Source organism: Abramis brama (genome assembly GCF_963993115.1).
Source record: "Abramis brama genome assembly, chromosome: 7".
Lineage (NCBI taxonomy): Eukaryota > Metazoa > Chordata > Actinopteri > Cypriniformes > Leuciscidae > Abramis > Abramis brama.
The window spans coordinates 25076001-25092666 of record NC_139969.1 but is presented as its reverse complement, the minus strand read 5'-3'; the positions used below and the strand labels follow the sequence as shown (position 1 = coordinate 25092666).

The following is a 16666-nucleotide window of genomic DNA, read 5'->3' as shown; positions in this document are numbered from 1 at the left end:
ACAGATGTTAACTATTAACAATGAAGAGACGTCTGTTGGTATTGTTGGGTGATAATGATCTGAATATCATTCAAACCTCTTTAGTCAAGCACAATTATATTGCAAAATGAACTGCTTGCCAAGATTTGCCTCTTTTTGTGTTCATATTTTCAAAGTGACACGGGGTGTGACACATTCACAGGCACCCACATGCAAATGCGCTAATTGCTATGAGGTTCCTTCTACTGCTAATTACCAAAAAATTGTTGTTTGATTAATAGTGTTTACCCAATGGCTCAAAGCTGTAAATGTATATTATTAATATTCAGCACTGTGAGACTGATTGTTATTCTAAATTATTTTGTTCATGAGGGAAGAGGAAACATATCAGCATATCCTCTCGTGTTACTGAACTCTAAACTCTAAATGGGATTATATAACCTGGAATTATGCCATATTTATTTGTAAAACTTGTTTTTTTCTAGGGTTTGCCAGGACCACCAGGTGAGAAAGGAGAGAATGGAGACGTTGGCTCAATGGTGAGTTTGTAGTTGTCAAAACGCATAATTTTGTCATAATTAGTCTTAAGTAGGTATGTAATAATACATATTTTCCCATTAAAATACAATTACAACAAAAGTTTGTGAATCTATATTTAACTTAATGCTGTTATAAAAACAGCAAGTGATGAATAATTAGTATTTTGTGTTAAGGTGCAGTCACATTTACCGTTGTTCAAAATTCTGTGGGTAAAATCCAATCATTTCAATAGGAATCTACATGATTGTTACTTTCACGTGAGGGCGGCAAAAGTTCCCTGCACAGATTTCACTGCTCATGCTCATGCTCATGCTCATGCTCAAGTTGGTCACGCAAATTCAACATGTTGACCAATAGAGAGTTCCTTGGTTTGAAAATGACTTCTGTGTGAGCGGCACTTAATGCATTGCTTCACTATTGACAGTAGAGAATCAACCATTTTTGCCTGCAAAATTGTGCCGAAATTTTGCTAATGTGACTGCACATTTAAAGTATTAGTGCTAGTGCTACTGATTCACAAAAAAAGTCATTTGGATGTGCTGATTCTTGTAATGTATCTTCTAATGGGCAGATTCAAACCAAAAGTTTGTGAATCATTCTGACCTGTTTAATGTCTTAATCTGTTTGACAAAGGCTGTTTATTTTACAGGGTCCACCTGGTCCTCCTGGTCCCAGAGGTCCTCAAGGTTCTAGTGGAGCAGATGTGAGTTTAACTGTAATATATTTTTATAGAAACTCAGAAGTGAATCAGAGACTATATATTCACTCTGTCATTTTTTGGGGGATTGACAACCTCATTTACGTACTGGTGTGAGTCTCGAAATGTCCCGCTCAAACAGCAACTTGCAGTAGCGTCGCGAATACTGTCTATATGAACATGCAACAGGAGTCAAGTCCGAATTCTCTTACCAGAAACCAAAATCAAAGATTTTGAAGAAAGTCTTATCACTTTTGATACGATAAGAGTCAATCTATCAAACCGCAAGTTCATCCGTCAAATCTTCATTAACTGACAGCAGCTTTGATATCTGGAAGAGTGGAGCATTGTGGAGAAGAGTGACTGGATCTAAAACCTTCAGATGACATACAGCTCATACCTAAGTTGCAGTAAGTTACTACTGCCGAAAACCCGCCACGAATGGTAGACACGTGTTTGTGCAGTGCGGAGCGGTTCTCTCGCACTGTATGACATGACAGACAACTAGTTGTCCAGTTCCGTTCACACAGCTTGGGTTTGTTGTGCTGAAAATGTACGGGTATGAGTTCAGTTTTAGAATGCTGTTGTCACCCCAGTAAATAACTGAACTGTGAGTGAGCGTAACTATATTAAGGACTCAAATACAGGACTGAGGACCGTATTCTGCTGCAGTGTGAACATGGCTGGAGAGATTTGAATCAGCTATGTTGTTATTTGTTCGACAGGGTGCTCCTGGCCCTCCTGGAGGTATCGGCTCAATGGGTGGAAATGGTGAAAAGGTGGGTTTTTCTTGAATAAATCTCTTCAAAACATGAATATGCATACTTATTTTTTGTAGTTATTATGTTGAATGTACCCAGATGTCACATTTATTGTTTCCCTTTATCTATTCCCCTCAGGGTGAGACCGGTGAGGCTGGTAATCCAGGACCACCAGGGGAGTCTGGTCCAGGAGTAAGTATATTTTTGTATTTTAGAGCTGTGGAGCATAAATCTGGGTTTTTATCTGATAAATCTGACCTGCATGTAATCTATTAGATTATGCTAGTCAAGAAGGCTATTCTATTGACATTCAGGGAACATAACTACACAAATCCTTTTGTTTTCAAAATGAACACATTCAGCTAATGATCGTTATGGTATAATTTGCACAGGCAGTTTAAGGCTGCTACAGTCCTTTGCAATGACTACATTTTACTCTGCTGTAGACTTCACAGACTTCAATATTCATGGACATGTATACACTCGTATATGCTGTGTTGAACATCACTAGCATTCCAGATGGTTGCTGTTATCATCATCCTTTTTCACCCAGGGACATTATTTTGTCTGCCGCCTGCTGCACAGACCTGTTCATGTGATATCAGCATCTTAAAAGATGATGTTTGTTTGTTGGTCAAAGTGCTTTTTGAGACTAAAGAGGACAGTTTATCTCACTATTACTTTCTTTTTGGAACAGAAGTTTAAGGCAACATTCAAAGTTAGTTTTGACAGCCTTTTTTTACACTTATTATTAATATACTGGTTGCAGTGATATATATTTCAGTTCAGTTCTACTTCCTTAAATTCAAATTTGAATTGCAATTCACCCAGTTGGCTACTTCAATTCATATTCAGAGATTCAATTCAATTCTGAACGCTGCAGCATGTCTTGTCTTCAATGATCCCAAAAGAGCCCACGTCACACCTCTCTTCATCTCTCTGCACTGGCTACCACTTGCTGCTCGCATCAAGTTCAAGGCATTGACGCTTGCTTACAGATCTACCACAGGCTCAGCGCCTTCCTGCTTCCACTTGCTCTTATGAGTCTACACCCCTACCAGAAACCTATGATCGGTAAATGAGCGTCGACTCGTGGTACCATCACAGAGAGGCGCAAAATAACTCTCCAGAACATTTTCGTTCACTGTTCCTTGCTGGTGGAATGCCTGTTCCTTGCCTGTGGTACATTTCCCTGCATTCATCCAGAATGCAGTATTTCTGACAACATTCAAAAGACAGCTGAAATCTCTTCCATGAGAACTTAACCTCATCATAAAAAATTAAAAAACAATTCTATGCTTTCACTTTCCTTTAATCCCTCATGATTCTTGCTTATTCTACTCTAAGCAATATCTGAAACTTTATATTTGGAGCACTTTTTGTGTTTATTTGCCACTTCACGATGAATCGCTTGCTGCTGTATTCCACAAGTTGCTTTGGATAAAACAAAATTCTCAATATGAATACAACCTACAAATCTGACTTCTTCTCCACGGACAATTCAAACAACCTCCAGTTGTCAATATAATAAAATAATATACTACAGTATGCTGAGGTAATTCCCTTCCTGAATACTTACAATACATTCCAATACTTCGAGGTAATTTCCCTCCCAAAGTGTTGTGACTGCGTCTTGTCAAAAGGCTACTATCACTTCCTCAAACCACACGTGAGCACCAAGTCTTTAGCATCTATACACTCTCACCGCCCTGGTCCAACACACAAGATCATTAATACTAACTCTGAGTATTACACCCTCACCCCGAGGTCGGATCTATAGTCTTCCATTACATAAAACATTCCCATCACATTAGCCAACAAACACTTTACAGTTATTTTACCTCTTCTTGGCCTTGAAAACAGTATAGTGCCAGCTTTGAACTACATCGTTATTTTTTTAGCATAATCATCATAGATGGGTGAAAACGTTGTGTCCTTTCTTAGGGACCCAAAGGTGAGCTTGGAGAGAAAGGAGAAGCCGGCCCTCCTGGAGCTGCAGGACCCGCCGGTGCAAGAGGACCCCCTGGAGATGACGGCCCCAAAGGAAACCCAGTAAGTCTCTGTCTACGACATCCCAGAAGACACCCTTCATCTGTTAAATTGAAATAATACTGTATGATGATTGAATTGATCCCATTTTTTCCCATTTAGGGTCCTATTGGCTTCCCTGGAGATCCAGGTCCCCCTGGTGAGCCTGGAGTTGGTGTAAGTGTAATATTGAGGCATTCAAATCAATAATCAAAGTGGCTGACAACAGTTTGCATTATCGATTGATTGGCTGTTTGCACTGTGCACAAATTACCTTTGTCACTTTGTGGTTGTAAAATAACAATTCAGTTTCTGTGAGAAATAATGCATTTAAACATGGTGGTGGCAACAGAGCGAGCGAGGGAAAAAAGCGTTTGCAACGCAAGTTTACAAAGCACTTTATTTAAAAAAAAAAAAAAGGTCATATAGTTTGATGCGTCTAGGTTTCCACTTAAGCATGTTAATATTTTAAACCATTTTGTTTCAAAGTCTTTAACATATAGCCTTCATTACACATTGTTGAAAGGAAATCCTTGCGCAATATGTGGAATATCAGTAAAATAAATAATCAACAGATCGTCAGAATAGTCATTAGTTACAGGCTCGATATTCAGGCTATATGCATGTCCGATACACTTAAGAAGCAAATGTTGGGATACAAATATTTATGTGTACAAATAATATGATTTTTGATGGAAATTAAATATTAGGGCAATGTTGTGATGTAATGTCCTGTTTCACATAGGGACTGGATGGCCTTCCTGGAGACAAAGGAGATGATGGAGAGGCCGGTCAGCCTGTGAGTGATGCTCGACTCTCAATGAAAATCTTATTGTATGTTCAAACATAATAAAAATTTCTAGTTAATGTATTGAATTTTACACTACAGGGTCCATCCGGTCCATCTGGTGAAGCTGGTCCTCCAGGACCCCCTGGAAAACGAGTGAGTACCTTACCAGGCGTTTGATTCAGTGTTGGGGAAGCTACTTTAAAACTGTAAATTATGACTAGCTTGTTGCTTTAAAACTAAAGTAGTTTAACTACAGACAAGCTACCATTCTGAAAAAGTAGTTAGCTGCATTACAAGCTACTAAGAAAAAGTACTTTTAAGCTACTTGAAGGGACAATATTTTATATAGATATTTATATTTTATATAGTTATTTGATTACAGTTATCAGGTTACAAATAACAATGTATATTTAAAGTAATGTATATGTAATGTGCATTTGTTAAAATAATATGAAGAGAAGTTGCATTAAAAAAATGCATAATCAGACCATTGTGGAGATGATGAAAAACACAATTTCCCACATACTCAGAAGAACATAAAAGCAAAATCCACCCACATGCTCAAAGCTTATCTAAAATGAGAAAAATAGTGATGTATCTGGTGGTGAGGTATTATTTTATGTTGTACCGTATTATGCCTACAGGGGTACAGCTCTTGTCTGACAAGTGTTGGGCGATTGGTTAACATACCAAATATTTTATTTTATGTTGTACCATGAATCAGGTATATGTTATGGACTAATGATGATTCTGAAAGAAAATGTGCATGGGCCCTAATGTTGCTATACGCTGATTTCACGCAGCCGTTATTTTGAAATCGAAAGCGAGGCTCCGGTGGGAAGAAAACCGGAAGTGTCGCCTTTAATCACAGGAGAGTCGTGAATGTGATGGCGTATTGTTGTGTTTAATGATGTTGTGTCAATTCTAAAACTGTACATACATTTCTTTCATACTTTAGACTATATACAGTGAAATTCATTTATAAATAAAATATTTTTTTTATATAATTCATAAAGTAAAAAAAGAAGCAGGAATAAACTATATACATATCCTATATCGGATATTAACATCCAATAGTGTAAATCGCGGCAGCAGCTTCAGGTTGGTAGTCCAAAGGCATTGTTGTTTATCTTTACTTCCGGGGTTTTACCCACCGGAGCCTCACTTTCGATTTCAAAATGGCGGCTGCGTGAAATCAGCGTATAGTAATGAATGCAACTTTACATGCGTAAAAAACAAAAGAATACGCTTCCCGTGGTACATTTCCTAAAACATGGTGTGTTTGTGCAACGTCTTTATCACCAGCTGTACATTCACTGTTAATCTGAAAGATCTTCTTCACCACTTGTAAACCATAGTATATATTCCAGGATTGTTCTAAGTGAATTGTAGGTAAATTATTCAACTTAATCTAGCGCTATTTTTACCTCGCAAAATGATTCAGTGCTTGAGTAAACAGGCTGAATTACTCAGACCGAATCTCCAACCAATGTGGGTCGCTCTTCGTACCGTTTGATGCATTCATTGAAAAAGAACTGACTCAAAAGAGTGAATAATTTGTTAGTCGTGCATCTCAGTTCATATTCTAAGCATAGTGATATAGCATTTCGTGTCGCTGCACTGCTACTTGGTTGAAAAAATAGCTTCCTACTAAAAACACAACACTATTTTAAAAGTTTGTTGAGACTGTCAAGCCACTGAAAAATGTATTTAAACTCATAGTGTCACTATTTGTAGATAACTACTCCCCAACACTGATTTGGTTGTATTATTATTACAATAGCTCAGACTTGGTGTAAGAGATTTAAACAGGCCCCACTGTAAATGTCGAATCTCGATGTGTAACAAGTACCAGACGATGGGATCTTTTGACAACACCCTTGCAACCACATAGAAATGTACTAAAACACTCAAAACAGCATTGGTTTTGCATGGGCAAGCACCACTTTTCATAAAAAAAAAGGAAGAAATGTACCTTTGTATTACCCCTTTGTTCCTTTTGTAATCTGCTGAGACAAACGTTTTCAAATAGGTTTATGAGCTTCCCTTGTAAATTCATTCTAAGAGAAGCCTATATTTTATGGGGCACATTTATTTTTAACAGATCTGAACTACACAAACAATAAATCTTTAAAAGTGGAGCACAGTCAGGATTTTACTGGGTCTTCCCTCAGTAAATTGTTCCCAAGTGAGTAAAGCGCACACGCGGTGCCTGGGAAAATTCCAGTGTAGCATAAAACCTGTGTGGGGGAAAAAACTGGTCTCCTCACATCAGTTTGCATTGCTCAAGAGCAGTTGAGCTGAGGCTGACATGTAGACACTTCTATTATAGAATATTGACCAAAGTGGTTTGAATGACAGCTCTGTGACGGCAATGTGATAGCCGAAAGGAAATGGAGATGTCATTGTCAGCTCTGGCGCCATCCTCAAGATTTGGCTTAGAATAGATTACACTTTTAGCTCTAACACTGTCTTTTATGATCTGATGTATTTACCACAGTAAACTAATAGTTTTCAGTCATTGACTCATAACTTGTTTTCTACAGTGAGCTTTATTGTTGCATAAATACATCAACAGAGACATGAGCTAAAAGCAATAAAAATGCAGGGGTTTCCGTTTTTACCCGTCTTGCTTACAACTTAAATAGGTCTGCGAAGGAAGCTGATTCATTCAGCAGATCTTGGCCTTCTCTGTGTCTTGAATTTAAATGCACACACATATTGATCATGGATTTTTTGGGTGTTGCGCCTTGACCACCTATTTATCTGAATAATCTTTTTAATAGTGTTCACAAATTTGGGGACATTAATAGCTTAATATCTGGAATCCTGCCCACGCCATTAGCCATTGCTATTGCTAGCACCTTCGCTCCTAAATTAATTGTCTCAAACAGGATTTTGGTCTTTTTTTAAGGTAAAAATATCAAACCATCTTTAAAACAATTTACTTGAATCAATACTGTGTATGAAAATAAGACTTGTTTTTTTTAGAGAGTTTATCTCAAACTATGTTACTCCATTACCAAATGGTAGCACATTAGCAATAGCTAAACCTCATAGACGTCATTATGGATGTAAAAGGTATAAAAGTGTTTATATGTGGTTTCCGGAGCATGTTTTGGTTTTTGTGAGATATCGGTGAACAAGGGCTTCTGAAAATGGATTTTCTGTCATGGGGATAAAATGGAGGAAACGTTGTCATGGTACATTTGGATGCGGGACCTTTTTTATTGTTACTAGCTCTGAATGGAAGGTTGTGTTTTGAGTTTTGTGTTTCTCTCCTCAAGGGTCCTGCTGGCCCAGCTGGTACAGAAGGCAGGCAAGGAGAGAAGGGTGCAAAGGTAAGACAGATTCCATTATTTAAAAAAGCACCTGAACAACCAAACAACTTGATTGTCATTTGTATTGCAGCGTAAATCATTTGTCCTCCTGAATGCTTGATTTGTTATTTGTCCTTGCTTTTGTCTGTTGAATCCAATCTCTCACGACACTGAGTGGTCCTGACTTTTAAAATCCTCACTGAAAGATCTGAGCACAAGAAAGCCTAATTGGATGCCAGGGCAAATTAAGCTTATACTACAGGTTCAATCACAGGAAGTGACAGGAAATCTATTTTTTTTCTTTTCTTCTAAAGGCTTTAGTTCTTCAAAATGATTTGTTGATCCAGTGGTATTATTCATCTCATCACATTACCCATGTTTGCATGGATATCACAGTTGCCATTTAAGAAAAAGAAAGGAATACGTTGAAAATATCATTTTAATGGCTAAAAAAAACATTAGATTTATAGAAGGTCCTTAAATATTTTTGCACATTATACAATTGTCACAATATACATATCATTTTTATCAAATTAAATCATTTTTTTATGTCCAATTATTTATCAGTATTAAGTATCTGCTTTGAGTGTTTTGTTTTGTTTTGCTGTATTGATCAGTACATTGTTCCTTAATTCTATTTTCGTCACACAGGGCGAGGCCGGTGCTGAGGGACCTGTGGGCAAAACTGGGCCTGTGGGCCCCCAGGGGCCTCCTGGAAAGTCTGGAGCTGAGGGCTTACGTGGCATCCCTGGACCTGTGGTATGCATTTGGAAACTGATATCTCATATAGTCCAAATTGTCTGCATAATTACATTAGAGCAGTACACAAGAATCTCTTAATTTGAATCATTAAGCTTTTCAAGTTGAATCACTCTCCTTGTCTTGTCAGTAAGTTTGAGCATGTGTGCCGTGCATTCATTTTTGCTTATTTGGGTGTATTAATGGGCTGATGGTTTCTGTCTACTCTTTCAGGGTGAGCAAGGACTTCCTGGAGCTGCTGGCCAGGACGGTCCTCCTGGACCATTGGTAAGAAGATACACTCAGACACCATTATGTTGTTTACTCAGACTAATGAATGCAGACTTAAATAGGACATATTTGTGTGTCTTGACCAATTCTAGGGTCCTCCTGGTCTTCCTGGCTTGAAAGGTGACCCTGGTACAAAGGGTGAGAAGGTATGTTTTAACTAGTATTTTTAAAGCACAAAAACAAGACTACTGCAAATGGTACATGCCAATAGATAATTTAAGTAAAAAAAGTAAAAAATAAATAAATAATAATAATAAAAAGCCCAGTAATATCTGTTGTTTTTGTTATTTTATATTTATTATATTCATTTTATATTTTAATAAATCTATACAAAACTGTTCAAATTTTGGGGGGTATGCTTTTTCTAAAGAAATGAATACTTTTATTTAGCAAGGATGCATTAAACTGATCAAAAGTAACAGACATTTATAATGTTACAAAATAAATCTATTTCAAAAATACTGTTACTATTCATCAGAGAATCTTGAAAAATTATAATAATAAGAAATATTTCTTGAGCAGCAAATAAGCATCTTAGACTATTTTCGGAATGATCATGTAACACTGAAGACTGGAGTAATTTATTTTAATTATGTGATGGCAAAGCTGAATTTTCAGCATCATTAAACTAAAAGTAAAAATAAAAGTATGTTTAAATAGAAAGTTTTTTTATTATTATTATTTCTTAACAATATTTCACAGTATTACTGTTTTTACCCCCAAACTTTTGGATAGTAATTCATATATTTCCATTGGTGCCATAAACATCTCCAAAGAGGTTCTACAGGATTAAAAAATGTTTCCTCTGCTAAACAAAACCATGTATATTTACAATAATGCTGAGCCCAGTTGAAAGTTTAAGAGGCGAGAGCAACTGGCCCTTCTGGCATCTCTATTTCACACAATGACAAGGCATAAACAAGCTCTTAGTGCTGTACATTAAATACAGTGTCAGACAATGATTAAACTGTTACTCTGCCTGCAATACATAATCAATGCAGCATATCTCTGTAAATCTGTTTTATGAGAGGAGACGCGCTGAGATGAGTGTTTTCTGTATTTATATCGTGGAGAGCCAAGTACAATAGCTGTGGCTGTAAATATCAGGTGTTGAATATAAACTAAAGCACTTGAGCAGATTCTCTGTGCATTAAATATGATTTATATTGTACATACTGACTGTGGTAGCCAAACAGTGCTTTATTTTGTACATGATAAAATTCATTGTTTGCCATTTCAGCCTTCAATCTGAGGTTTGTATCGATTGACTGATTGATTGGCAGTTTTCCTCTGCCAAATAATTCTGGGTTAAATACAACTTGCGATAAATCAAACGCATCTATGGAATGCGATTTATCACAGAAAATGTTGTCTGTATGTTTTATGTAAAAAGCATCTGCGAAATATAGTGTAGGCCTATGTATGTTTTACTTCAGTATTAAAACCTGCCATTTAGTATTAAAGTTTCCTTTTACTCATCCAGGGTCATCCAGGTCTGATTGGTCTGATCGGTCCTCCTGGTGAGTCAGGAGAGAAGGGTGACAGAGGACTGCAAGGACCTCAGGGGCTCGGTGGAGGCAAGGGGGACTCTGTGAGTTACTGCTCTTTAAATACACCTGAGTTAGTTCAGGGTCCGAATGTGCTTTTGTCTGCTATAGATAGATGCTGTTATTTAAGAATAAACATTTAGAAGTGTATCTTTACAATGATTTATGTTCATTAAAATGATGTCTTGATTTTGCCCTGAAAATGTTTAATTGCTTTATTGACTTCAGGGTCCCGTTGGTACTCCTGGTCCACTCGGCCCTCCGGGTCCTCCTGGTATTCCTGTAAGAAGTTTTTTTTTTTTTTTTTACTCTAGCACTGACATTGACCATATTTGTGTGTGTATAATTTTCTGATTAAGGTCCATTTTCTGGTCAAGCCTTTATTCCACAGCTATTATGAGTATAGACTAGAGGAATAATCCTCATCAATACATGTTATCAGCAAGCTATTCTCATTTGGCATGCTCACGCACTTTTTCCATTCATACCACTGCATTTTAGTTATTTTGGTCAGTAATGTAATATTTGTATGAATTATTTCAGTATCTCTTTTTAGATTATGTTTAAAAAAAAAACATGTTGCACATGACAAAATTCTAATTAAAACAGACATACCAGCTGTCTTTGCCAAAACCAGATTAAGATTCTTGAAATCCAATAACCAGGTTAATGCATTTTTGCATTGTGCATGTAAACATGGTAAATGTTTTTTTGTTTTTGTTTGTACATTTGGCTACCTTAACATTTGCTTAATTGATTTCTTTGTTGTCTCTATCTTCAGGGCACTCAAGGACAAAAGGGATCCAAAGGATCAACTGTAAGTGCTGAACCTTTCCATTACACATGGTAATTTTTTCCAGTGTAAATTAACTGTGTTTATGTTTCCCAAGGGTTCAGCTGGCCAGAAGGGAGAGCCTGGCTTGATTGGACCACCAGGTCCTCCGGTAAGAAAAATATTGTAATGCATTTTGAGCTCTGCTGAAAATCAAATTGACATCCATATGTCTCCAAGTGGGATTGAAGCCGACCCTACAGAATTGTCAATTATTTATTTTGAATATCTATCACTAGGGCCCAGCTGGTGACATCATCCAGCCCCTCCCCATCCAGACAAATAAAAAATCGAGGAGGTCACCCGACATGCAGGATGATGAAGCAGCGGGAATGATAGATTATGGTATGGAGGGAATGGAGGATGTGTTTGGATCCCTCAACAACCTCAAGCAGGACATTGAACGCATGAAGTTCCCACTGGGAACCGAGGATAACCCTGCCAGAACCTGCAAAGACCTGCAGCTCAGCCAACCAGACTTCCCTGATGGTGAGAGAAAGTTATGCGGTTTCTTGAGCAAAGATAAGGCAGAATTATGCCAGAATTATTAACTTTTTGGATTGTATGACATAAACAAGAATCAGTTAAGTCTGTTTGAAGTAAACTAGGCTTAATAATCAAAGATAAAGAATAACTTCTCCCTTTAATTGGGGCAAATTTTTTTTAATTTTAACATACATGTTTTTGACTTTAGGACATTACTGGATCGATCCAAATATGGGATGCATAGGAGACGCCTTTAAAGTGTACTGTAACTTCACTGCAGGAGGAGAAACTTGCATTTTCCCTGATAAGAAATCCTCAGGGGTGAGAGGAACTCATCTCTGCTAAATCTCATGATTGGTAGTAATATAAATCAAAAATAAAGAACTGTATTATCTTGGTGAATTATTTGATCACAGTTTCCATTTATTCCAGGTTAGAATATCAAACTGGCCAAAGGAGTCCCCAGGATCTTGGTTCAGTGAATTCAAGCGTGGAAAAATCGTAAGTGCCCATTTTTCTCTTCCATTATAAATTTCATAAACTTTGAATCAAAGCTCAGCAATTTGGTTGTGAATGTCTCTATTGCTTGAAGGGTGACAGTAGTTCAGGGTTGGGAATCAAGAACTGTTTTTTATTCAGACCGTTTCAGTTTTTGTTTTTGTTTTATTCTGGAAATGAATTATCTTCTTATATCATAGTTCTGTTAACATATGGATTCTTCTGCCAATGCAAACCGAATGGCAACTTCACATAGATTTGATTAGCAAATGAAAGACAGTTTCAAGTTCATGTTGTTAGTTTGGCTCGCTTACTAAACCAGTTTGAACAATTATTAACTTACTTTTGTTGCACTAGAATAAAAAAAAATCAAAAATTGAATTTTGCTAAATTCTAATTTTTATATTAGAACTAATTATTGAAAGTTGCTTTCTAAAAAGTACTAAAATAATTGTTTATTGGATCTAGAACCAGACAAAGTCAATCGATTTTCATCCCTACAATACTTCATCCAAAAATGAAAGTTCTCCTTCATCAGATGTTTGATCCCTGTGTTCCCTGTGTCTCAGTTGTCTTATGTGGATGTTGAGGAGGGCTCGATAAACTCAGTCCAGATGACGTTCCTCAAGTTGCTCAGCTCTTCTGCTCGGCAGAACTTCACATACATATGCCATCAGTCTGTGGCCTGGTATGACGCCAAGGCTGACAACTATGACAAGGCGCTGCGCTTCCTGGGCTCTAATGATGAGGAAATGTCCTATGACAACAACCCCTTCATCAAGGCTCTTTCAGATGGCTGCTCGGTAAGACTGCTGTTGATCTCTTTGCTGGTCATGCTGAACAATTTTGGATGATACGATAAACCAATAATTATTTAAAATTTATAGTAAAAAAATGGCAGGAATTAAAATCTGTATTATCGGAAAGAAAATTAACAAATTTACTAATTAACTACCGGTAAGTCAGTCGCTTTAAATGCTAAAAGTGAATTTTGGCATCACATCATACTAATGTACAGTATGAAAAAATACTTTTTTCAGTAAAAAAAAAAAAAAAAAAGAGATTTGTTAGTATATTTTTAAAAGTTGTATTAAATAAAAAAAGAAAAATAAATTAAAGTACTTTAGATGATGGCAAAAAAATGCAAGTTCTAACACAAAATTCTGATGATTCGCTTGTTTCTCTGGTGCATAAGGTCTACAGGCTGATACCAATAAATGAAAAAAATCTCTAATATCAGTCAATAACCAATATGGTACGGAAACTATGTCAATCAAGCAATATAACATGTTGTAAAAGTAGAGCAGTGGTATTTTAGTATTATTTACAGTATATGTTATTATAGTATTTATTAATATTTTGAATGACCTTATTTATATTTTCAGTGTTCATTTTATTTGAAGCAATTTTGTATGCTATTGTCATTTATTTTATATATATATTTCTATTTAGTTAAAGTTTAGTTTATTGTTATATCAGTTAGTTGCCAAAACACCATTTCTAACATTTCTAATTTTTTTCATCTAATCTAATATTTTATTATATTTCAGCTTTATTTCAATTAGAGAAAATTATTTTTTAATAATTTTAGGTTTAGTGGTACAAACTGAAACATATCAATGCTTTAGGACTGTATATCAAATTAGAGGATCAGATCTAAATGAAGCGTAGCGTTAGTTCTGGCAGGTCACGTCAGTCAAGCTCGCATCAGCTGACTCTCAGCTGATCCACGTCTACCTATGGGAATAGAACGCCTCTCACAGCATCCCTATATATAAGGCCCATTCAGTATTATCAGCAGCTCTCCTCTCGTCCAGTCAGGACTTGGCCCTCTGATATTCCTCTTTGAATAAGACTATTTTTTCTTGAATTATGTTGTACATTAAATTATTGAACAATGATTATGTCTGCAATACATTTATGTTGGTTCTGTTCTGTTTACCCTAAAGAGGATTATCACTGCTCTCCCTGCACTTATGGACAGGGATTCTTGAAAAGAACAGAACCATACCGCCAATGCAAAGTGTATGCTAATTGTCAATCATCTTTGACGATAGTGGTCCTGACAGAACTGTTGTATAGAGTGGAGTGGTGGAACAGAAGTGGTGGAACTAGAGTTTTATACATGGGGTGGCCAAGGCTACTTCAGGGGCTCCATAGACCATGAAAGAAAATTAGTGTTTAACCTTAACCTACCATTTAAAAGCATGAATGAAACCTATGATTGCTGATTACTGGTAGAAGTGATAACCACAAGTTCTTTAATGTGGCAGTGGTCCAAATGTTTATTTCACATTACCCCCCCTTTAACTAAATCTGATTAACTGTCTGTTAATGGAGCAAAAAGATAATGTTAACTTACTCAGTGACTTTCATAAAAGTTGTTCAGGAAACCTAATCCCAATGGTAAACATTAAACCTACTCCAAATAGGCTATAATGCACACCGGACGAGAATTCAACTTTGGTGTGGCCAATCAGATGTCAGGGATGTCCAGTGCCACCCCATACACCCCCCTGGCTCCGCAACTGGTTGTATAATGCTGCTTAAAACAGTTTGCAGTAATAACATACGATTCATCTCTTTCTGTTTCAGCTGAAGCAGGGATATTCTAAGTCTGTGATGGAAATAAACACTCCTCGCATCGACCAGGTGCCCATCATCGATGTCATGTTGAATGACTTTGGGGAATCCAGTCAAAGGTTTGGCTTTGAGGTAGGCCCTGTCTGCTTCATCGGCTAAAGGACACCCCCCTCCAACTTTATGGCAAAGGTCAAGGAGTGTGGCCAGCCAAGAGACCCCCGACCCGCCCCCTCCTTGCGCCACAAACACACACACCAGCACCCGCACTGTGTAATCTGAAATGGAATATTCATCGCCCTGGTGGGATCCCAGTCATACGACTGAAAACCTGCAATTGGAATAAAACCGAGAGAGAGGACATGAACTACCTGGTGGACAATGGCGCACTTTCAGGAGAAGGAGGAGGACCCTCTCCTTTATCATCTCACTGCTCTACCCAGCCTAGAGCCTGTAGGATTCTTTTCCTATTTCCAAACTATTTTTTTTTCTCCAATTCAAGTCTTAAACCTTAAACCTAAACGTTTTTTTTTTTTTGTCCCATTCCAACCTTAATCCCAGTACCATTCACTCTTGATCTCAATCCTTCCCCAACCCCTATCCAATGTATTCCCAATCCTGTTCCTACTAATTTTCCCTGTATCCTTTACGGATCCTCCTCCAGGTGCTGCTCAGAGAAAGACAACCACAGTGGTGTGCTCTTGTTGTAAACACCCAAACACTTAAGGTGCTATTGAAAGTGCATTTTTGGTAATACTGTAATTATTATTTTGTACAATACTGTTCTTTCGCAATTGCCTTTAAGTCTTGCATGTGTATCAAAATTGATCTGATGAAATATTGATAACCATAAAGAGAAAGAGTTTTTCTCCATGTTTGAAAATCAAAAGTGCAACAGAATTTTTCCACAAGATGTCAATCATTCAAGTGTCCCTGCCAACTATATAATAAAGTCAGCATTACAAACCATCCAAATTTGTAATTATAAAGTATCCATTTAGTAAATAGTGACCAATTTTAAGCACTTGGAGTTTCCATTTTATTCAGGAATATGCAGGCATGTCTTATGTAGTGAAGGATTGGCTGAACGTGAGTTTTCCTGTCTTCCTGAGGTTTGCAGATTTCCACCAGCTTCCTTTTGTTCTCAAGTGGTAGCAGTGATGCTGTGGTAATCGGTGACTCTACAATGCTAAAGAAACTTGATGAAAAGTAACTTGATGTCAGATTGAATTTCTTGACAGTATACCTCAATCTCTTAAAAGACGTATCCAATTCAAAGATGTTCAACCCTGTACATACAGAGCCTTGGTTAGAGAATCAAGTTTATATATTTGAGGCAGGGAATTTAAAAATAAAAAAAAGACTATTTGTTAAACTTTTGTTTGGTTATTTTGTGATTGCTATAATATTAACCCTTTTAGATATACAACAGAAACAACAATTTTGAGTTGCTTTTCGTCAGTATTAAATACGGATTCTGGACAGTATTGTATTAAAAGTGATAATTGTTTACTCTTTGTATGAATCATATCTGTGTGATTCACTCAGTCATGGATTTTTTTGTCCTGTGCTGTATGTG

General features: G+C 37.0%; 1 protein-coding gene across 1 annotated transcript in view; it reads left to right on the top strand.

Moving 5' to 3' along the window:
* The window catches only part of col11a1b (collagen, type XI, alpha 1b), an 87017-nt gene extending 70555 nt beyond the window's left edge, over positions 1 to 16462 (top strand). Inside the window, exons 47-67 of the mRNA XM_084119093.1 lie at positions 465 to 518; positions 1169 to 1222; positions 1942 to 1995; positions 2116 to 2169; positions 3922 to 4029; positions 4129 to 4182; positions 4751 to 4804; positions 4895 to 4948; positions 8083 to 8136; positions 8767 to 8874; positions 9088 to 9141; positions 9237 to 9290; positions 10628 to 10735; positions 10920 to 10973; positions 11473 to 11508; positions 11582 to 11635; positions 11763 to 12012; positions 12218 to 12330; positions 12442 to 12510; positions 13077 to 13310; positions 15103 to 16462. Coding sequence (XP_083975219.1) covers positions 465 to 518; positions 1169 to 1222; positions 1942 to 1995; positions 2116 to 2169; positions 3922 to 4029; positions 4129 to 4182; positions 4751 to 4804; positions 4895 to 4948; positions 8083 to 8136; positions 8767 to 8874; positions 9088 to 9141; positions 9237 to 9290; positions 10628 to 10735; positions 10920 to 10973; positions 11473 to 11508; positions 11582 to 11635; positions 11763 to 12012; positions 12218 to 12330; positions 12442 to 12510; positions 13077 to 13310; positions 15103 to 15249 — 1821 coding nt within the window. The 3' untranslated portion in view covers positions 15250 to 16462. The remainder of the gene's footprint in view (positions 1 to 464; positions 519 to 1168; positions 1223 to 1941; positions 1996 to 2115; positions 2170 to 3921; positions 4030 to 4128; positions 4183 to 4750; positions 4805 to 4894; positions 4949 to 8082; positions 8137 to 8766; positions 8875 to 9087; positions 9142 to 9236; positions 9291 to 10627; positions 10736 to 10919; positions 10974 to 11472; positions 11509 to 11581; positions 11636 to 11762; positions 12013 to 12217; positions 12331 to 12441; positions 12511 to 13076; positions 13311 to 15102) is intronic.
* Positions 16463 to 16666: the final 204 nt, after the last annotated feature.